Source organism: Lonchura striata, chromosome 6, assembly GCF_046129695.1.
Source record: "Lonchura striata isolate bLonStr1 chromosome 6, bLonStr1.mat, whole genome shotgun sequence".
Taxonomy (NCBI): domain Eukaryota; kingdom Metazoa; phylum Chordata; class Aves; order Passeriformes; family Estrildidae; genus Lonchura; species Lonchura striata.
The window spans coordinates 40,610,001-40,634,008 of NC_134608.1; the positions used below are offsets into that span (position 1 = coordinate 40,610,001).

Consider the following 24,008-nt stretch of genomic DNA (forward strand, 5'->3'; position numbering starts at 1 on the left):
CCTATAAATCAGCTGTTGTCAGGCCACGATAGAGCGAGCTGTGGACAGTTGGCAATTTCTTTCCTCCGGCGATCTCAAATAGTTATAATATATGTATGTGGGCATGTACATATACACACACAAATGCACAGCTGTCATTTAAATTATCTTTTTTATAGCTCATCTCTATGATGAGCTATAAAAAGCTAAATGGCTAAAATAACCATCAGAATCAACTGGTAAAAAATAATTCTCTCTTCTCAGTCAACATAAAAATTTTAACAGAAGGGCTTTTCTAACATGTAAGGAGACCAGGATACCATACTGGGGAAAATGAGAGAAAAAGGAGGATTAAGTAACATATTGAAGCCTACTAAATAAATGTAAGTATGTATCTCATGGTTTTTAATTTTGTAAGGATAAACAGCAGGAAAGCCCCACCTTAATAACTGATTTGCCAGTGACATTTGCTACTAGAAAATTCATGGCAATATCTTCACAGTTCATATGAGCATCCACCCAATTCTTGATGTCTCCAGGCATCTTATAGGTGTAAAGATAGTTGAAATACTGCAGAGAAGAGAGCGAGAAAAATAAGTTAATTTTAAATATAGATATAGTAACTGCAAGACTAAATATTTCAGACGTGGAACAGCAGGCAGTCAAGTGATAGTGCCTTCAGACAAGAACTACTTCAGTGGATAGAAAATAATTTTTGGGTGCTAAACTGCATAATTATTCCTTTCCTGACCACCACACAAATTCCCTTAAAACTGGTTCTCTTTTCTGAACCTCCAGGGAGTTTTTTAAGTCACAAAGGTAAGTAATGGTTTTATTTCACTGGCAGAGACAAATCAGTGATTTTTCACAGCAACTGAAAGAGGTCTAGGGAAAAGTTTGCAATTAGTTCTCCAACTGTTTTAAAGAACATAATCATAGCACCACAAAAACTGATGCAACAATGACAGCAACGCATATAGATCTTTTTTAATGTACATATTGTACATTAGTACAGTGCAAGTTGTGTATTACCTTGTGATAAAAGGCTGCCCCAGTAAGCACCATTGAGACTTCATTGGTCCATTCTGATTCATATTTCCATTTGTTCATCTCATGGTCCCAAAGGTGCAGGCGACCTGGATATCCAACCAACCTGTCAGGGAACTCACGCCAGACCTGAAGAGAAAAAAATGTGACATGCTGTTAACCAGGCCTGCACAGAAAGCAAACACAACACATCTGCTTTCTGGAAGGGTAGCAAATGCAACACATCTGGAAGGGTAGAGTTTCAGTGGGGCAAAGATCACTTAAATTCTTCTAAGTCAAAAATACTTGGAACAAAAAGTTGCCAGGAAGAAGTCCAAAAAAAGAATAAGCTTGCTGTGGAAGGACCCTACAATTCAGAGAAGCCATGTCCCAGAGTAAAAGGCCACTAATGGACCACTAAAATAATTGTTATAGAGAAACACAAATGACTACTCAAAAAAGAGTGTAACTAACTAAACCCAAGCATGATTAAAATGAAACTTTTGATGTTGACTTCAGTAGATACGACTACAACCTAACTACTTTCACAGCTGGCTTTGGATCTAACCAACCTGTTTCCTTTGTCAGGAACTGGCTTATATTTTAATATTTCTGGTATTCTTTAGTGGGTGCTTGGCTACATGGAAGGCCTTTGCCTTTGACTTGTTCCAGACAGCTGGATACAATCAAGATACCATCCTTGTCACTCCATACATTATTTTATAGCTGACTACAGGATCAAATACAGTAGACAAGAACAAGGAGAAGGGCATCATTAACACAACCCCAGTTCTCCACACTGCTGGCCACATTAAATAATGGAAAATTTTTGCATTAGAGAAAAAGGGAGGAAAGGGTTATAATTATTTAGAGGGGTCTGAATGCTACTTGTTTGCTAGGTATAATTTGTCTGCATTATTTGCAGACAAAGTATTCAAAATTTGTACATTGATCCAGATAACTGCTAGGCTTTTTGGAAGAATAAGTCTTGACTCTAACATACAGTTAGGTTACAAGAGCTATAAACAAACAGACACATATATAATGAAATTTTTGTATGCAAGATCAACAACAAAACAAAGTACCTCAAAAATTCCCAAGGATTCCTTCACAGATTCTTTCATATGTACAAAAGAACAAGGGAACCCTACAGTTGAATGTACAGTAAAGGAAGTGGTATCTGGCATGCCACCATCCTACAAATGTAACCCCATCAGCAGTTCACTTTGGCCACTTTTTATGTGTGAGTGCATTTCAGTTGGGAGGCCTACACTATAAAGACTCTATGCAAGTATTTTGTCAAAGTAAATATGATAAAACAATCAGTTTTAAGTTACTGCTTCTGCATCTACATTTCTGTGATTTTTCATTACTATATACCTTTTCATCTATACATCTCAACACATTTTATTGCTGTCAGTTAATACAGCTTCAGAATCCCATGATGAGAGCAGTTATTATTTCAAGCGTCCAGATGAGGGGACCTGCCAAAAATCATACAGGAAACAAGAATGGGAACCAGATCTTCTGACTCCTCAGCTTCTATTTTATCCAGAAATCAATCTTTCTAGACAGTTCTAGGGCACAAGTACTGGGATAGTATTTAGATATGACAACGCTCCAACACAGAGGGCTCTTAAAAGCAGAGATAACTTGGAACTGAAGGAAGAGAATTCATAGAACACTTACAAGTTGGTGCCATAAGCTAATTAAAACAATACAGACTTCTGGCAGGCAAGCTAGCAAGGGCTTGCGATATCTATTTTGACATGATGTAGAAAACCTTAATAAGGAACACAAAACTAAATGTACGATACTCAAAAATTTATTCCTCACTCTCCAGGACTTAAAAAATTAATGCTTTAGTTTTAAACTTGAATATTAAAATGTCTATCTCCCAGCTGTTGGAAGGCACTGCCACATAAGCTACTGAGGCTCAACAAAGGATTTAACAGAACACTACAGATCTGCACCGTACTGGGCTAAGAATTCTTGTAGAGGAAATGGCATGCATATTAACAGCAGCTGAAAGAAAGATTAAAGTCAGCTACTGCTTCCCACGGGAGTGCAGTGCCTTCTCAACACACAACCCTGGATTAATATCCCTTATAATTTTTGCCCTTGGTGTCATCTTCAAGAGTCCAAATGACATAAAATAAAAGCCAACTATAATGCACATTACTCATACAGATGTTCTTGTGTCAGTCTAAATACCAACTCTACCCTGCAAAAATTTTTTCTGACCTCTGAAAATTGTCAGTTCAATGCATCTAAAAAATAACTTTGGTGTTTTGAACAAAGATTCCCTTTAAAATTAATGCTTTTGAAGTCAGTGGAAAAGCTTGGCTTTTTCATAATGTTCACCACTAGCTCATTCAATGGTGATTTTGGAAAGGCTCCCAATGCCTCCAATCCAGCTCATTGCCCAAATCCATACATATGCTTTATGCCAAAATTAATATATACAACTACTACATATAAGGAAACTTTCAGAATAAAAATAGTGGTAATGATTCTAGTACTACTCTCTATTTTGTATTATTGTCTATTTTCATGTTTGATGGTTGCCTATAATTTATTAGTCTGTTAGGAATACATTTCATTTTAGCCAGTGATCATATTAGCTTTCTCAGACTAAGAAGGATGGCCTGCTTTAATACGGGTAAGGGACATATCCAAGGAAAAACATACTGCCAAGTGAAGAGGAGGTATGCTTCTCTGCAGACAAGTCATGCCAAAGACTGGTAGTCAACCCTGAAGATAAATATTTTTGGATGAAGCATCTCCCAGATGAATGTCAAATAGAAGTTCTGACTTAGTAGTTTTACTAAAAGTTTTGTAAGAAAAACCAAAAGGAAATTATAGTAATTTTGTTTCCAAGTCAAGTTCCCAAGAGACATAAAACAGTATAGCTAAAACACCCTTCAGCCTCGTCTCTCCAGAACTCTTTCTGCCTCACAGCCTCAACTATTTTGCGCAATTTGCTGTGCCATCAGAACAGCAAACTCTCCATGTAGCCAGAAAGACAGGGAAGAATTTCCCTCTACAAAACATTCTCAAACATTTATGCATTAAATTCAATAGACTATATTAAGTCACATGCAGTTTCAACAATTCAAGGAACAGAAAAATAGGCAGCATTTCCAAAGCTACCATGACAACATTTTAAGAATTAAACACTGACTATTCCCTAGAAATGAAAACAAACTCAAGCCATCATACTCCTGCCTTCCACAGCCCCATCCACTCTTAATTCTTTCCCTTATTCTTTTCTCAAATGAATGGTTTGTGCTATTAGTGAAAACATAAAGTAAAATGTAAACACAGAGCCCATTAAAAGATGTACAATGCTTTGCACACACACATTTTGTAAAATATCTTAAGTTTGAAGAAGAGCTTTGAATGGGGCCAGCAACTAGTAATTATTTTGCTAAGCAGAGATATTGTACTTGTCCTACAAACGAATGCTGAAAACTAAATTTTTAAAGTCAAAATGAGCAAGGAAGAATTTCTCTGAAGAAGGCATTCCAACTTCATGAAAATTTCATCTTAGCAAAACATGCAATTCAACAGAGAATAGATTATTTTTAAAGAATGCCAGAGACATGAAGCACCAAAAACCAATTGTGAGACAGAAGATCATCTACCAACAGAAGGCCAAAAGTTTTCAACAGAATACATGCAAACTTAGCAATGCACCAAACTGTACATTTTCTGAACAAAAACCATAGCCTCAGAATAATAATCCACATTTAGACTATTTATATTATTCTCTAATAAAAGTATTTTGTCTCTGTAAGGACACAGTGCTGCATAAGTATAGGAAAAGAAATTACTTAATGCTATGACATCTGCCTTGAGGCCAGCTAAGACACAGAGGTGGGAATGCTACAATGCTTGACTTCAGTTTTGTATTCAAACACCAAACACTTCAGAGGTGGCCAATGTTTCTGCTTTAATTTTTTGAGATTATGATAATCTAAATACTTCTTCCATTTCTTGCGTCTCTCTGATACTCTCTCTGTGAACAACAAAGTTCAGTAAGTGGGAAAAAATTATCTAGACATAACAGTTTTTTCCAGTGTCCCAAGGTATGTAACTTAACAGAACTACTTTTTCTCGAAGTCAGAGTGTCATGAGTATTCTTCTGCTACCTTAATACAGCAGCACACAGGGACTATTTTTCTGCTTGCTCCAATAGATTTATGCAAGGTCATAAATCACTGTACCATAATAGCTCACTTTTAACAAGTAAAAAATGTCTGACACTTTGAGTGTTACTATAATTTTTTATGGCTGAAAGTGTACAGAGATCAAAGTTTTCTGGGCTTTTTTTTTTTTTTAGGCTTGCTCTATACAATCAGACAAGTGTGTGACAGAGGGGGTTTTGCCACATGTTTAAATGCAAAGTCTTAAGGATGTCCGAAGAGAAAAGAAAATTAGTGAATGTCACGTTTCCAGCCCTTCATATGACCAAAGCAGAAGCAGACCTACTTTTAAAAGAAAACTTTCTAGTAACCTTATATGCTGCTACTGTTCCCTCTGGATTCCCCTGCAAATGAGTCAAGAGTTTGAGAGATACTTTTCTGGTAACACACATAAACAGATAAATAAATTATCACAGGCTGAAGACAATTTAAACATCTGGGAGCCAGCTCAGGCCTGTCAAGCAAGTCACAGACACTCAAGGACAGGAAAGATCAATCTTCAGCCCTTGATTTCTGTGCCAGAGAGTAGGAGTTACATCACCCACTCCCTGTATGAGGAAAACTCTGTATTTCTAGAATAATTTGCTCTGCTTCTGTGTTCAAAGACATTTCTATTCATTTAATTTACTGAGGGAGTGGGGGTGGTGAAGCCAAACTCAAAATATAAGGATTCAAATTACTCACAGGTTTGTCTCAACTACCTTCTCAATACAGCACTTTAATTATCCATCAATGTTACTGTGCAGTAAGATGACTTCCCAGAATGAAAAAGGAGTAGGATTTATAATAAAATGCAAAAAACTGCAACATAAATAGTTTCCAGTCTGCCAAACTAAACAATCTCATGTCCAAATAGTTACATTCACACGCAGAATATAAGGACTGTTACTCAGATAGTCCCTGCAACCAAGGCACATGGCCATAAAGCCAATAAATGAGCCAGCACAATCAAACTGCTAGACCTGTTGGCCTTAATCCTAGGAGATGAACAGCTGCAAGTCCTAATTATCCTCTAGTTGCACTGACTACAGGGGGATTCACATCAAATTTTCTTTGCTTTATTTTTGTTTTTCATGAGGATAACTCCTTTCTGTGTGAGTGACTAGACTCAATACATGTGATATTAAAGGTATCGTCCACTGAGGATGTTAAAAGTAACAGTTCAGACACAAAAACCAAGGTTCTGCTTCACATGACTTCTGGGTGATACAGCTGGAACTCGGCTGCAGGTCGAATTTTTGCTTCAAAGCCCTCCAAGCCTGCTCTGACAACAGCAGAGCTACTTACACAGTCAGGTAGGTGACTTTGGTAAGTCACTCCTTACTCTTAGCCACTTTATTTGAGACAGCTTTATGAAAACTGGAGTTAAACTGCAAATGGAGCCAGGATTTATGCAGCATGCACATTATGGGTCTGCTATCTTTCATCCCATCAGATCAATCTCAAAACTAGTAGTTATAAGCACCAACACAGGCAAAAGTAAGTCAGCCTGCAGAACTGCCAGCACTTCATTGCTCTGCTGTTGCAGTACAGTGCTTAAAACATTCATGTAGACAACAAAGTATAGAGAAGGTCTGTGTAGCCAAAATCCCCTTCCTTCAGTTGTCTTCTCTTCCTTCCATCTTTCACACTTCATGTATTAACTCGCTACTCTTAACCTGGCAAGGAAAGTATTTCCTTTCTGTAGACACACATGATAGATGAAACCTCTGTCTCCACTACTTAACATCTTTGTTATTACTTCAGCATACCTACATCATCATAAGACATTTCTGGAGTCCAAAAGCTTGTTACTTGCTAACAGTCTCTTTTACTCAAGAGGGAGAAAGAGAAATATTTCACCCCACATGTACATATGTTAAAGAAATATGTCCAACATATTTTTTAAAAATATCACCTTGTATTAACTTCAATTCACTAGCTTTCTCCACCTTAGAGGAGCACTTTTCATAATTGCATTCAACTCAGGTAACAGTTTCATGTTATAGTCCAGTGTTGTTTTGCTGTTGATAATGCATGTACAGGTGTGACTAAATAATTCAAAGCTTTCTTAAAATTCGGTATTACATTTTCTAATGTTTCTGATTTGCTTATATATACAGCGTCTTTGTCTTAAATACACACATATAACAGTAATGATTATGGACTACAAATGGGAGACAAAAAATTACCTCACTCAAAACATAGTTTTGGAAGGAAGACAACAGTGCTGCTTCAAGTGTACTTTTAACAAACAATTCAAGTATCTATGAAGACTGTCACCTCTTTGTACCGCCATGGGTAACTGATTTGGACTAGCTCTCTTTTTGTCCATACCCTCATCACAAGAGCTGCTGTTGAAGTTTTGCCATTTCAAGCACATGATCCATGTGTCCCCTCCTTGAAATTCTTCAGTTCTTTCTTTCACTGCAGTCCACCTTACTTCAGCATGTCCCCAGGAGGCTCCCTCCGTTCCCAACACTTAATCTCTGAAACTTGTCTTGCCCATCAAGACACGTTCACTTGGCTAGAATTTCTGATTTATCTGAAGTTAAGAAGAATGCAGCTCAGTCTTCAGACTGCTTCCACTATAACATTTTCTGGAGTCTCTTGGCACTCCTGTGCCAATTACTGAAAACCTCTTAGCTGGCAGGTTTTTCAATAAAGAAATGACTATCTGTAAAACTGTTTCAGTCAGCACTGAACTATTATGGTAAAGAGAGATGCAACAATCTGAATCAACAGACTATGCAGTGCTTCCTCCACTTTATATACAATGTTGAAGTGGATGGCCTAGGAGACAGGGAAAAACCAATTATCTTACCTCATAGCCAAACTGGAGTTCATCTGAGGTTAGCATAATGATATCATCATCAATAGCCAGCACTGCTTCTGTTTCAATCTCATCATAAGGGAAAAAGCGATTGCTAAGTTTGTTTTCTGCAGTCCTAACAACTTTCAGGGGAACACGAATCTTTGGCCAGAGGGAATCTAGAGAGAAAAATTAAAATAAATAGAATTCAATGTTATACTTTACTTCTGAATCTGCATATCCATCTTAGCTGCTTTTTACTCTTCTTCTCATCTAAACAAACGCTTCTTAATGGTGAATTTACAGCAGTTTTGGTTTGGCAAACACAAGAGCATATGAAGGCAAGAGACAGAAGTTCAGCCACATTTCTCTTTGTATCTCTCAACAACGAGCTTCATGGGCAGCTACACAGAGGATAGCTTGCCCAAAGCAGCAACTTGCAACACTTACAGAGTACGTGCAGGCATAATACATATTGGTTTGGGACACACAGCGTGAAAAGATACTTCATTCAACTGCAACCGAATAATTTGAAGCAGCAGTATACAATTACTAACTGCAAGTCTAGGGTCATAAAGAATTTTACTAAGAATGTTAGTTCTATCAAGGGCTGAGCAAAAGAAATTTTATTATATCAATTAAATGTTTAGCACAATTGCTAAGGAGTAGATTCTGCGTCTCATCAATTTCTTTCATCTTCAAAGTCCTAAGTCACAGTGATAATTTAAAACTAGATAAATACAAATGTATTCTAACTTGTGCCCTACACCATTCTTCCAAGTAGAATAGAGCACTGGAGTACACAAACATTAACATTTACAAGTCAAATAAGGATTTAAATAGCAATAGAACCCCCCACAGATATAAAACTGCATCAAATTTACTATATCTTGGCATTAATTTCAATTTTTCCTATGTGTTTAACATGTAGCACCTTAAGTGTCACGTTAACAGCATCTGCATATACTCAAAAATTTTCAAAACCCTATTCTATTCATACAAAAGAATAACTATAGGTGTAAATATAGAGCACCAACCTAAAGGAAATGGAAGCAAGGGCTGAATGTTAAACATTCATTCTAAATGCATATAACCATGCAGAGTTTCTAGCACAAAGGTTAACAGTAGTCATTATTACAGCATGATGCATCCTAGAAGCAACTATTAATGAAAATGTATTTTAATTAGAAGCAAGAGAGACACTGGCAAACTGGAGAGAGTTCATCAAAGAACCATGAAAGCAATGATGGCACTGGAGCATCTCCCCAAGAAAGAAAGGCCGAGAGTGCTGTGGCTATTTATGCTAGAGAAGGCTCAAGGAAGGTCTCACCAATATGTGCAAATACCTGAAGGGAAGGTGTTAAGAATAGAGAACTAAGCTCCTTTCATTGGTGGTCAGTGGAAGGACTAGAGGCAATGGCACAAACTGAAACATTGGACATTCCCTCCAAACATCAGGGGAGAGTTTTTCAGCGTGTGTACGACTGAGCACTAACACAGGTTCCCAATGATGTAGTGAAATCTCTGCTCTTGAAGATATTGAAAGCCATCTGGAGATATTGATACTGCCCTTGAAGACATTGAAAGCCATCTGGAGATGGTCCTGTGCAACCTGCTCAAGATGTTCCTGCTTGAGAGGGGGGATTGGACAGCTGATCTCCAGAAGTCCTTTCTAAGCTTAGCCATTCTCTGATTCTGTGGCAAGTGGAGTCTAGAGGACCTGATACTGGGCCTGAAGGCACTGGAATTTTCATGTCTGAAATACATATAAATTTTCAGTGCAATTTGCAAGTGACACAAAGCTTAGAGACATGAAAAACAGTGAGCACAATAAAGCCATAGAGAGCTCACTAAACTACATATGGACTGCTTAGTAAACTAGGTGCATTTGAACAAAAAACACACTGACACATTTGAGACACAGTTAAACACTAGGGCCAAGGCAACTTTCCCCCTGAAAGCAGCTTCTGAAAAGGATTAAAGGTCCAGAGTAGACATTAGACTGTTTCATTCTCGTGCTTTTATATTTCAAACTATGTTAAAACATTGAAAATGGTGCTGAAAGAATCACATGAGTTAACTGAGGTCAGGAGAAAATGCCTTTTGGTAGAACATGGAGATCAATCTATTTGGTTTACTAAAAGAAGGAACAAAAAGTAGATTTGCTTAATATGTACAAGCACCTACAAGAAGAAAAATGACTTGTATCTTTAGCAAATTGGAGAAAGACATAACAAAAAACAATGACCAGAATCTAAAGCCAGGCAAATTCAAAGTATAAATAAGGTAGACATTTTTAATAATAACAGTGGTTAACCTCTGGCAAAAGTTTAAAAGGACAGCAGTTAGTTCTGTACATCTTGTCTTTCAACAAGACTGGGTATTACAAAGGATGCAGTCAAGTTTGAAGTCACTGGACTGAAAAGAAAGGCAATGTAGTGACTTACGACACAGGTCAACCCAGATAGTCTTACTGCACCTTCTGCCTCAAACTCCATGAACAGCAAGATTGTTGACTGTCACCAGGATACGAATAGAAAGTTTGAATAAAACTACTAAGACATGGGGAGCAAATAGAGAAATTCAGAAAAGAGTATAAGAAAATAAGATCCTTGTTTCTGTGTTTTGAGAATGAAAAATGGGAGTTAAAATAGGTGTCAATGAAAAAAGCCACTGTAAGGACAAAAATAAGAGAAGTCCTAACCCAAGAAAATTATTTCAGTTTTTAAACAACAACATATGATCATATTCTGGAATTGTTCTCAGCAGAAGGATCTGAAGAATGCTGGCTGACAGACAACACCAAAAATAATGGGATACAATTATGTGCACACCCTTCCACTTCCATTATAACTTTAAATCAGGTCTGCCTCCAAGACAGTTTTGCACCCTTTCCACTGTCAGTCTATTACACTAGGAAGACAGTACCAGAGACAAAAGAAACTGCTTCATTCCCATATATACAAGTAACATTTGCTCTCAGGAGGGAATGTCCATCCCCATGGCCACTGGACCTCTCAGCTTTAACAGCTCATACAACACTGCAAAAACCCACAACTCTGCACACTGCTAGAAGACACCAGAGTATGAATGCTACTTCATTCAGGAAAACAAAGCAGCATTTCCAAACCACAGCAAGTCTTGAAAAATCAGTTTTTCCTGGAGATGTATTTTAGAAAAGAGGATTGGCAGGCATGGGTGGCTCAAAAAAAAGAACACAGAGTGATATTTACTGGCAAAATTTGTATTCAGTTTCCTACCCCAAGGTTTTTTTTCTAAGGATGAAAACGTGTCTGTAAAATCTACTTTTATCTGTGTGGTCTTGTACACCATGGCCTTCATTTGACATGTATGTACATTCTTGTCCTGTTTTACTCATCTCTTGTCCTACTAGAAGGCATAGGCATTAGCCCTAGCACATTTCTGTGGTTTATGATATTGACCAGTAGCCAGCTGGAAGGATTCAATCCCATTACTGATGGACTCCAAGGGAAGTCCCAGTCAGCTACCAGCTGGGGAGATACAGCAAGCACCTTGGGGCCACTACAGAAATGGAACATTGATTCCAATTAGTGTCATGAGCTCATTCTCAGTATTGTAAAATCTTTAAAAGCCCTACATGAATCCTAATCTGAAATGATGATTCCAGTAGGAGACCACTGACATTCCAAAATTTTCAGGTTAACAGTCATTGTAACCTTAGGAGGCAGTAACATTGAATGACTGGAACTGTTTATTGCAAATTAGTACTCTTGATTTCACTCACTGCTTTTTTACTGGTTTACCATGCAATGTGCAAGTACCATTTTATAAATGGTAACAGACAGTTACAGGTACCTCACAAAGACAGATGTCTTTGCCTCGTAAAGGCTACAGACTGTGTAATGTTCGCAAACTGCTTAAAGACCTTTGGATAATGGCCTATAATTATCCAAATGTAACCCCAGAATTGGTATAAAATAACTTTAAGCAGCCTGATAGATCAAAAAAATACTGTTACAACTGTTTCAGTTGCAATCAGAATTGCAATATGTACGCGTGCATTTGTAAATTTGTATTTATATGTAGCATCAAAGTTTATATTTCATAGCTATTAAGCATTCTTTTATTCAGCCTTTTCTTCTTTTTGTATCCACTACATGTTGAAAAAAATAAGAACCAAAGTGCAACAAAGTGTAGGAATATATTGAAATAGAAATTGAAACTGAAAAATCACTAGGATTGAAAAATAGTAATTCAGAAAAACAAGCATGCATATAAGCATTACACTTCCATCTCTTCTGAAAAATCAGCTATTTGATAGCTTACTGACAGACGTGCCACTTGCATAAAAAATGGTTATAGAAGAAAAAGTAATGAAAAGTGTATGAAAAATGAAGATGTAATCTAATTATAATCAGCACGCATCTCAGATGTCAGCAAATCCTCTTAAATCCACATGATTTACTAAGGTCTTGGAAAGTCTCTCAAAATTACCAGTTCTCAACAACGGGTATGTTACTGTCAAATATTTGTGCTTTGAGAAACATAATATAAAGTTTCTGAATTTAGCCTTAGATTAATGAAAAGTAAATATAGGCATTTTGGAGAAACTTGGGGTAAGACATTAGGGTACCAGTTAGTCTGCAGCATGCAAAATGCACAAGGCTACTTGCTGCCTAGAGACTGACTTGACACTGGAGGTTGCTGCCCCTACAGAGATGGAAGCACATGGGAGATGCTATGACACAATGACACTTGGGTAACAACTGGCAACCTGGGCAAAACTGACTTTCATAAAGGACAGCAGACTCCAGTGAGAGATTCAAGTATTACAAATAAGCTCTGCCATAGGAACTCCAAAAGAAATACATACATAAAAAAGACAACAGTCACATCAGAACTCAAAGTTTTAGAATCCATCAGGAAGGTTAAAATTGCCTATGTTTATTTTAAAGGACCACAAATGAAAAGTATTCGTATTTAAGGAGCAATCAGATACGGGGTTTGCCACTTCTGTAATATCAGACTTTGAACTTTCAGATACTGCTTAGAAAGTTCTGAGAAACTTCACCACTAGCAAAAAACATATGGAGGAAATTCTCAGTTTACTAAACTTTGTTATAACCAAGGTAAAATGACAGGCTTTATTCTGACAGTAAGACAGACCTTTAACAGATTATGACAAACACAAAAGAAGCTTAAGAATCTTACATCATGGCACGAGATCCTTTAGGCATACAAAAGTAAAAATGCATGTTTGGACTGGGGACTACTCTTACTTTTTAAAAAAAACAGTAAGGACTCTGTGATGCAGCAAAAAATAGAAGCAAATTATGGAAATAAAGCTATCTGAAGTAAATACAAGTCTATGTATGTAAGGATTCTGAAGAGAATGACTGGCACCTCCTATTGTGTGTCATACTGAAATAATCACGAGAGAAGAGTGAATAACACTTATACTTGCTCTCTGGTAATGACTCAGGTCACGATTGGCATTACATGCTATTTAGGACTCCTGATGCACTGATTGCTGGAGAAGCCCATAGAAAACAGTGTGTGGTCCTCTAGACACAAAATCAGTAGCTCCCCAACTTTGCCCACTGCAGCTCTCTCTTCTAATGGGCTTACAATCCATACATAGTTCTGCTTCTGGCCAGCCCACAATTCCACCATTAAGTCCTGCAAGGTGAAATCTCACAGCAAAATTTTCAAGCGTGATTTCAAATGATTTAAGCTGTAGAATAAAAAGGTGTCATAGTTGCATTCCCAGCTAAACACTTGCATATAAAAGATCAGCAAAAAATCCCATCTAATTATGCATTTCTCAGTTACAACTGCCAGTGAACCACATGAGACATGTAGATAAGAGAAGGTAGGACAGGCATGAGAAAGAGGCAACTTTATTATAACCTAAAGCAATACCCTCTCACACAATAAACCTCTCTCACTTTCCACACCTCCTTAGGCTTGTGATCAGATGTTTGTAATGAAAATGTAACTAAGTTTGTACACTGTTCATGTATAAAAATGATTTCTTAGTCTGAAATCCAGCCCTGTTTCTCAGTACTGAATGAACTGTTACATCATACATAAAAGGGGGATCATTAAAATAATAGAGCATAATATTTCCATGGAATGTATTATTTCTTTTCAAAGGAAATGGCACTGTGCCATGCTTTGGGAATGGTACTCCGCAATTCAGTGCCCCCACCAAGACTCTCCAAACCACACACCTCTCGCTCTCTCTCACTCTTTCCCTTCCCCCTGCCTGCTGCAGGAGGATGAAGAGGAGGAGACTTGGAGGCACAAAAGGCAAAGATCACAAGTTGAGGTAAAAACAACTTACTGGAAACAGCAATGAGATAAAATGAACAGTAGTAGCAATGTACTAAAATAGGGTACAAGAAAATAAACTATTCACATGGAAAAAAAACCAACAATAGACAATACCATACAGCTCCTTCCACCAAGTTTTCTCAACCAGAAGGAAGCCCTTCTCCTTCGAAGAGACTCCCTTTCCCTCAATAGGGGTGAGGTAGTACAGAATAGTGAGGTGGTACAGACTGCAAAAATTAACCCTGTCCCAGCCAGAACCAGGACACACCATCATGTTGTTAAATAGCATCATTCTCTGTATGCTTGCTTCTGAGAAACTGGGAAGCTAATAACACCTCAAGAAATCCTTTTGCAGCACAAACATTATTGTTGATCTTGTCAGCAGACAGAGGTGCATTTACAAAGGGAATTATTTGCTCTGTGTACCAATCATCCATTCCCAGTTTCAACACTCAACAGGGAAAATGAAAATCAGTACAGCAGCTGTACAGAGCTAACCAATATTCTTGGGACATTACTTCTAAGCAGTATCAAGTTTAAAACATAGCAAGTGATACTTGAATGCAGATGGTTTGTTGCATTTGCAATTGGAAGCAGCAGGTAAGGATAATGAGGAGCTGGAAATACAGCATATACTCCTGATGGCAAGAACTGAATGCCTGTCAGTACTACAACCAATATGATAAATTTTTTAAAAAGCTACTTATTGCCTAAAATCATGGCATTCTGATGACTCATACAAAGATATTTGTACAAACATTCTATTTCTGCTTTACTGCCTCAATAACAATGACTAGTGATAATCTGGGACCAAAATATTAATTCATATAATACTCTCACTTCCCAAAACTTCTGTGGAGTCCATTTGGAAATATAAAAAGGAAAAACCTTTCCAGAAGTTTTGTAAGGTGGACAAAGACTGATAAAAAACTGGCAGAAAACATTTCTAAACATGCTCTGTTTGTACCTGCAGTTGCACAGAATCCCATAAAGCATACTCAATTCTCATATCTGATTCTAGCTGGTCTATAGTAGTTTGCATGAATGCAGCTAAGTGAACATTGCTGATGAAACCCAATTAATACTTTTTCGATCTCTAATACTGAATGGCAGAATTTAGCTGGAGTCTGAAGTTTAAAAAACTGTCAGAAACAACATCAGGCATGTTACTTCTACTTATTATCAGAATTCCTTCCATTATGGCTGAGTGAAAAAATCTGTTCAAAGTTCAAAACAGGTGCTTTCTACCCACATGAAAATGCTTATTCTGCAGAAATCCACAGAATTCCAGTTCCTCTTGTATATAACAAAACAGAACATTTGGTTCTAGGACACTAGGGCCCAGTTTGTTAAGATGGGTTTGATAAGTTAACTTTCTAGATTTCTCTAGAAATATTGCAAAATGTTTGTAATATGCCTTATGGATGACTAAAATCAGCATTAATTAGTTCTCTAGCTAATCAAAGAAAATGGCATTAAGTCCATCACCAAGAAGCCAAATTAATTAAAAACTTAGAGAGAAGTTAAAAAAATCATTCCTACCAGTCCTTACTACTAAAGGCACAGCATGCAAGAAACCCTAGACCTGTCACTGAAGTTGTTTTTATTATTTTTTTTAAGATAACACTTTCTTAAGATACAGCAATCCAAAGGACACTCACTTTCTTTAGCCCCAACAGTTTATATCAATGTTGTCCATTAACAGCATTAAATAGAAATACAAATATTATTATTTCAGTATCATCATAAGAAGTTTATAGCAACTTAGCTCCAGGATCCACAACTGAACAGAAAATACACATTCCTTAAAATATACTTTTCATTTGTATAAAACAACCTAAGAAATCCAGCTACCACACATGATTTGTAGCTTGTTGCATATTTACTAACAGTAATGAGTTTATACATTGTAATATGATTTATGTGGTAGACAAAGTGGTTTCTTCACTTGTCTGAAACAAATGTTGATGGAAATTTCTGTCATAGACTATTTTCTTGAATTTCAGAACTAGCAATTTAGAAAAATACAAATGAAAGGAAAAAAATATTTGGCTGATAGAGAAAATCATGATTTCTACAAAATATTCCCAGCAGCAGGCACTTAGACCACAATGTTTCTTTTAATTGATCCAGAGTGAGGGAAAAAAATTGATTTTTTCCCTGTAATATTTCAAGGCTTTTACTGTTTTTATTAGTATTCTACACAGAGTTATGAGCCTACTGACATTACCGTTGGGCTTCTTGCATACAATGCATGGCAGAGAAAATATGCAAAACTCAGCTAAAAACACATAGCAGGGATCACATCCCTAAATTTATCAGGTACTTAAGATAATAAGCTGATTCTATAATGTTTTAAGGTTCCAGATTAGAATCATCACTGTATGTGATATTTTCTTTCTGCTATTTCACATATAAGAGTCAATATTTTTACCATCAAAAACATTGTTGTCTTTGCACAAGACATCTGTGTTTCTCATAGACTCATCTTGTTTCTTTTCATTGATTCTAAAGAAAACACAGAACCATGAGTTCAGACTTCCACAGAGAGCTCTCAGACATAAGTTAAAAGAAATGATACTTAAAAACTCTTAAGACTAAGGAAAAAACAATCTTAAAATTACTCCTGATATCTAGCCCACATACATGTGGTTCTCCAATTTTATATTTTTACACACTATTTGGTTGAAAACTTTTCAGTCAAGTGTTCAATTAATCCATTGCTCTCTTACCTGCTTACCTTTTTTATCAGCCAGCATAACAAAAGCTTTCTATCACATCAGAGTTGCATCTGATGTGCAACCTGAGAGGTTTAGGTTTGAAAAGAGTTTGTTTCCAGACACTCCTCACACCTATTACCACTGCACAGCAGCCAAGATCAGCTACAGCCTATTATCTGGAATGCTCAGCACTACTGATGGCAGTGACCACCTGTGACTCCATGATCTTATACTCCGTACAAGTTTTAGAATATTTCATTTTCATTCAGTTTTCCTCCTAAGTCATGAGTATCATTACATAAAGACACTATTGCAAATGCATAGCATATTGTTTTGATAATAATGATATTTTCAGTTATAATAATTTTCTGGTGTTGACAGAGGAAAGAAAGAAAAGGCCACATGTCATTTGTGCAGCACTTTGCCAGCTGCATCCCAGGAAACCTAAGCCCAATTCTCAGTTTAGCACACATACTCACTAAGGAAGGCAATTTGGATGTTCTTCACCCAGCCCTCCCATTTACACATGCAAAACAAAATGATGACACAAAGAGCTACAGTGACAAAAGCCAAGATCTGCTTCTGTACTGAAACATGTCCCTTACGTGGAAAGGACCAAGAAATACAGCAATTGATGCTCTAGAAGGTTAAGCACCTCTGCTTTACTACAACCAATTAAAAATGAATAGCCATAAAAGTGCAGATACTACTGTAGGGTAATAAACTAGACTTTATCAGTGACAGTGGTGCACATTACAAACTTCAAACTCATTCCTTGTTCTAATCCATCAGAAACTTCCTGGCTTTAACAGGCTATAAACAGCAGAAGCTTTGAAGTCCGAGGATTAGGATCACTAATAGACAGACTGAACGAGAGACTGGCTGAAGAGCCAAGTGGAATGCCCTGAATGGATCTGGAATAAAACAAGTTCATTTAATCAAACTGACCTCTCTCTAACCATAGGCCAAGAGATTACAATGATTATAACAGCAATAAAGGGACATGGGACGCTAAAAACAAATAGTTATTCACTTCATAGGCTAATGCAAGGACAAAAATGTTTATGGTTTCAGCTGTGCTCTCAAGTCCACAATTTTAAGCTCTACAGGTTGGGGTTTTTTTTAACTAGTTTATGACTTAGTGGCAGTAGAGGCAGAAAAAAATTGAACACACTTTGATTTTCAAGATCAATACAATGATTGAAAAGAAAATGTCATTTTAATGATCTATTTGCTTCAACTCTCCTGTATCTCAGACTTACTTGAAGGAAATGTGGAAACAATTCATTTAGGTTGAATCCACCCACACTCAGTGATCACATAACTGTATATATCACTAAGCCTTTTTGCTTTTAGGAAATAACTGCTTACTGTGAAAATTCCTGTTGTTATCCATTTATACACAACAATTTTTACTCTAAAGGGCTGCAAAACATTTAAAATATGACTAAACTTGAGGTATTTAGCCCAGAAGTAATAAAGAACACTTTTTAAAGTAAGCCATAAAGTTACTCTGCTTCAAACTGCTGCAAGTTGCCAAAATGGCACATGAGCCAAATGAATGGTAGCAATAGCTTGGCTCTAAGAAGCTCTTAGGAGATCATCAATTGAGACAAGTGGTCAGGGATTAATTTCTATGTTGCATCTTGCTGCTACGCAGAATAACTAACCATGAAGAGTAGAACACAGCATCAGTTGAAGCCTCTGAAAAGAGAATTATAAAGTGAGGAGTCCTAACAACATACTTCATTCACTACAGAAGACAATACAGTATTTCTTTTGAACAGATATTCTTAGAAGGCAACATGTTTGGTCCCACAAAATCACATTTCCAGATGAGAATGACCGATCCATATGTACAGCATATGGGGACCAGGCTCATACACAGCTACTATAGCTACAGTACTTAATCCAGAGTGAGAAGAGGAGGCTTTAATTGCCCAACACAATGCTCAGGATTTTAGATTTTTGGATCTGAACACCTTGAAGAAAGCCACCCTAGGGAATGATAAGAATTAAAATGAGCAGTGTTGGAGAGGATTGTCCAGCACTGGAGAGGATTACCAAGGGCCAAGGCTAACTAGCTTCCTTCACATGGGGCAAGACCTCCCATTGATTCCATGGTGATTTCATAATAGAATTCAGTAATGTCAGGACATGTGTTTCCAGCTGAGGACCTGGGAAAAGATTAGGAGCAGCATGGTCTCGTGAGGCAGGCAGCCTGGGGATGGTAAAGAGGGGACTTGGTTGGACACAGAGCAGTCCATGGAGTGTACAATGGCATTGCATAGAAGGACAAAAAACACATGAGATAGGGATCTTGGGCTTGAAAATGTAGACAGCAAGATGTGAGGACTGGGCAGATTAAGACTGAGGTCCTGGCACAAGGGTATACCAGCAGTATACCAGGCTGGCAAAGCACACCTCAGCTACTGAAAATAATTGAGAGATTTACAGCACTGAATTCACACTGGAGTAATTAATATACCTTTGAAACCAAACCTTGTTCCAAAAATCTACACATATAAATAACTTGGGAAAATGCCTGTGAATGAGTCCCCATTTTAAAAGAACCACAAATTAAAAAACAATTTACAAACAATGCAGATGACACCAGACTCACTCACATACTACAAAGAGTAGCACACTACACCACATGTGTTGGAAAGAGAAATGTTTTAAAACAGGGACTTATTTATCGTCTTACTGAGCAAGCATTAGCATTTTCACAAGATAGTATGGAAACTCCATTTTAGACACCTGAAAAGCCCCAGATTTTCATTTCATCAATCAACCAAAATATTCACTCATTTTACAGCTTCAAGCATTCAAACTACTTTGAACCACATTTTCTCTAGAAACAGTCCAGTAGCAGCAGTATATACACTGTGACAAAAGTCTGTCTACAAAGAAAGAAAAGCAAGTATTGATCAAAAATAGGCTTTTCCTTAACTACTCCCTCCAAATATGTTAAAGACAGAAATCTTTTGCAATGTTGTATTTGTAACTTTTGATTCAGAAGTTAGCAGCACAACCACTGGTATGCTTTTGCTCTTGTTATCTACTTTGGCTTCTCTTATTTCACTTCCAAACACTTTGTCACAGAAAGTCCAAAGCGATTCTTTTGAAAGAACCATGAAATATTTCTTGAATATAAATGATGTAGAAGAGAGATCATTCTGTAACAGGTGTCAACAAACATATTATGCCCAGCTTCACCTTCCTCCACCACCCCTCCTATGGGTTTTTACCTTCTGGCGGATTCTTGTTCTGGTTGTTCCAGACTACCAACAATTTAGACAGACTGGGCACCTTAGACACCTCGGTGATAACTCGGAAAAGGCTCTCCACTCGGTCATAGGTCAGAACCACGGCTGTGAAACCTTGGGACTGAGGTGGGATCAGTGGAAGGAAGAGTGGGTTGCTCACACTGCTCCATTTCTGCAAAGGAAAACAAGAAAACAGCAAAGCAATTTGTTTAAGGTAATTTATCACACTAGGGAGCAATTCACATAGCCAGGTCCTAACCATCAGATTTGTAATTTGCTCAGATAAGGCAGGCTGACTCTCCAATTCTGACTTTGGCAATTTCTCTAAACCTTTATCCCAACCTCCTTCTTATTTAGATTTTCATTCTCGTCTGTAATGTTGCAACCAAATAGAGATTAAGGTAAAAACTAAAGTGGAAGAGGCAGATAGATTTGTGGAGAAGGAAAACCAAGGTGAATTGGGTCCAGCTAGCATGGTTCAATTATCATTTACTAATCATTATTTCAAGACATTTACATTTATAATCAGGACTCAATAAACAAAGAGAAACTTAATCAGCACTACAATTTCAGAGTGAAAAAGTGTTAATGACAACAAAACCAAAGGAACAAATCCATAAACTTGGCACAAACTATGCACCCAAGCAAAACAGGAAAAAGCAGTTACAAAGAGGAACAACGTATGTGCCAACCCCCTTTGGAGCTGACAACATGGGGGAGGAAGCAGTGAAGGGACCATTTGACAAGAATGAAAACACCAGCATTTTAGTCTCAAATTTTCCATTCCAACTGACATTCCAAGCAGGGCTCGGACAGAGAAGCAAAGGGAAAAACCAAACCCTTTGGGACAAGGTGAAAAGGGGAGTTGCGAAAGCAGAAACTGAGTGATGCTGTTTTGCAAGGAAGTTTTGAATCCTAGCCTGTAAAACTCTGAATGCTCATAAGAGGTTAGCAACTGCTGGTAGTTTACAGAAATACTGTGAAATTCTCCAGCTAAACTCATACCATAAGCCTGCTTGTAACAGGAGTAAAGTAAGTTTTACAGACTCAGAGTTACAAGGTCATATTTGTAGGTAGTAAACTGAAATTTTCTGTCACCCAATTTAGTCTTTGGTTAACTTTATACACCCAACAATCAACTTCCTCGTTTTTAATGGTTAGACATCTCTACCTACAATGACTTCAAGGATGAGGAGGATAAAGAGCCTATTTACTGAAAGACATCACAACATTTTGGTAAAGAAGAAAAAAAAATATAATGTGAATGTGATTTCCTTCTATGAACAAATCAAAACTGAAGAGGGGATAAATATGGGAGGCAGAAAAGTTAAGCACAGCATTGGCACACTCTTTTGACCAGGATGGTCTAGGAATATGTTCCAGGCAAGGACCTGTCAGTAGGAGTAATATGTTTTAGTAGACTTCCTGAAATAGTTGAAAAGACAGACTGGCCTTCAGCTACACACACTTTATCAGGTCTGGTAAAAGCAGCATTAATCTTAAACGTTTGTGAGGATCCTAATGGAAAACACAAAGTTCTAGTTTTTACCCAAGAGGAATAATAGGATAATACAGAAACAGTAATGGTACAATGTGGAACTTTGGTTCATGAAAGGGACATGGCTACCTGTAAAAGCACACTCAGTAATTCAGAAAATATACATCTATTGCTTCAGCAACTGATATGTGCAGATAAAAACTGCTTTCAGATTATTACATTTTCTAAAATTAAAGCTTTTGTACATACTTTGCTAGTTGTACAAGATGACTAGTGGCAGATGGGGACAGCCCTCTGATTTTGCTGTAGCTTCAATAATTCCTACAGCAAATCACAATCTAAATGCTACCAGAGCATAAGCCACCTCATTAAAGCTTTACTGCAACTTGCTTCCACGCAACCCCCACCCCAAGACTGTTATTATCCAAATGACCTGGTAATGTCAAGCAGCTTCTTAACACAACTCTCAGAAACCTCTTTTCATTAATACTTGAAACAGAGGTTTAACATCATAATCAGAGTGCCAAGAAAATATTATGTTTCTGTCCTACAATAAGAAATAACTGGTAGAGCCATCTGCAGACAATGTTCTATTTATTACTTACGGGTGAGAATTGCTACCTGTATTAATGGCTCCCATTTGAAGTTTTTCTAGAAATGTTTTCTCTCTGTCCACAGCACCTCCTAACAAATTGCTTGCTATAATATATTTTGAAAAGCATTAGTTCTTTTCCATAATCTAAGACTATTTTAGGTACTTACAGAAAGAAATATATCATGCATATGTGTGCAAGTATATGCATATGTACCTAAAATGGTCATGGATTTCTTCCTACAAACTTAAATTTTAGGTAAATTCCTTAAATCCCAACTTCTACTACTTTCAGAAAGGCATGAAAATTCTCCCCTGCTGGTCATAACTTAGGAAAAATAAGGCAACTTTTAAGGAGGTTTTCCTTCTGCACCTACTGATGATGATGATGGAGGGAGAGAAAAGCCTGTAGACACACACTAATGGATGGGAGAACCATGCCTCTCATTTGAGAAAAACATTTCAAAAAGGCAATTAAACATCTCTCAAGTGCCATTAAGAGCCAACCCCCTGCTGCCTGCCTGAAGAGTGTGTCTACAGTCTGAGACCTATTGACCCCACTTTCTGCAGGAAATCAGGCAAATTCAAGCCTCCATAATTTGCTAAAGTCTTCCAGATTTCTGCTTGGGAAAAGCAAACCATACAGGCAATTAATACAACAGCAACCTAATTAAATCTCCATTATGGCAGCAAAGCATGAAATGGCTAATGGCATAGGGATGGATTCTCCCAGTCACTGCTCAAGCAAGCAAGTGATGAAGGCACATTTACTCCATTCCCATCTTTATTAACATTCTTGATGGAAATTCACAGGAACTTTCACTTCAGAGAGGAGAGCAAACAGCAACAGTACATTGATCATCCATCACCTTTCTTTGACAAAGTGCTGACACTCAGCTATGGATAAGACAACCCTTCACTATCACCCTCCCAGCTAATATCATTAGAAGAGCCAGGATAATTAATCCAAGATTAATAGGTTACTTGCTGTGAATCATTTTTATGGGCAAAAAGGATCAAATTGAAAAGTTAGTTTCCTAAGAGTAATTTCGTGTCACTTAAGTCTCAGCTGTCTGACAGCTCTTTGCAGTTCATATGAAAATCCAAAGTAGTGGATTGTGAGTGGGAATGGCCTGAAGTTGGAAGAGGGGAAAAGTCAGGAATGTATATGTATATACATAAGGATTCAGACTGTCCTGTACATGCTTTCTACAAGTGTACATGTGTGATAATGCCTTAGAAACAAGGCACCTTCTTTTACTATAGCTTGATCAAATATTGACCTCGCTTTCGGTCATTAAAAAGAATCTGATGCTACTTTAGGAAAAATAAATATATTAAGGTTGATGTATCAAGAGACCTGAATTCTCATGATGTGACAGGCTTCAGGCTGGATTTGACGAAGAGTCTTCAGGTTCAACTTAGCAGGGAAGCTTATAACAGACCTTTCTTAGCAGGGTACAGAAGGGAGACAGGTGGGAGCTTCACTACATCAGTGAAAATAACTGGACTGAGAAATGGACAATCTTAATATTTAAATTCTGTAGAACCTCAGAGATATTGGTAAAACATCAAAGGTAATGAAGACTTGGTCCTGTCCCAAAACT

The 24,008-nt window shown here is 37.4% G+C and overlaps 1 protein-coding gene across 2 annotated transcripts in view; it reads right to left on the reverse strand.

Moving 5' to 3' along the window:
• The window catches only part of EXT2 (exostosin glycosyltransferase 2), a 71,936-nt gene that overhangs the window by 9,506 nt on the left and 38,422 nt on the right, over positions 1–24,008 (reverse strand). For both annotated transcript variants that reach the window (XM_021533226.3, XM_021533227.3), the window contains 4 exons: positions 20,294–20,483; positions 8,017–8,183; positions 1,012–1,155; positions 421–549 (listed from right to left, as the gene is read on the reverse strand). In XM_021533226.3, coding sequence (XP_021388901.1) covers positions 421–549; positions 1,012–1,155; positions 8,017–8,183; positions 20,294–20,483 — 630 coding nt within the window. The remainder of the gene's footprint in view (positions 1–420; positions 550–1,011; positions 1,156–8,016; positions 8,184–20,293; positions 20,484–24,008) is intronic.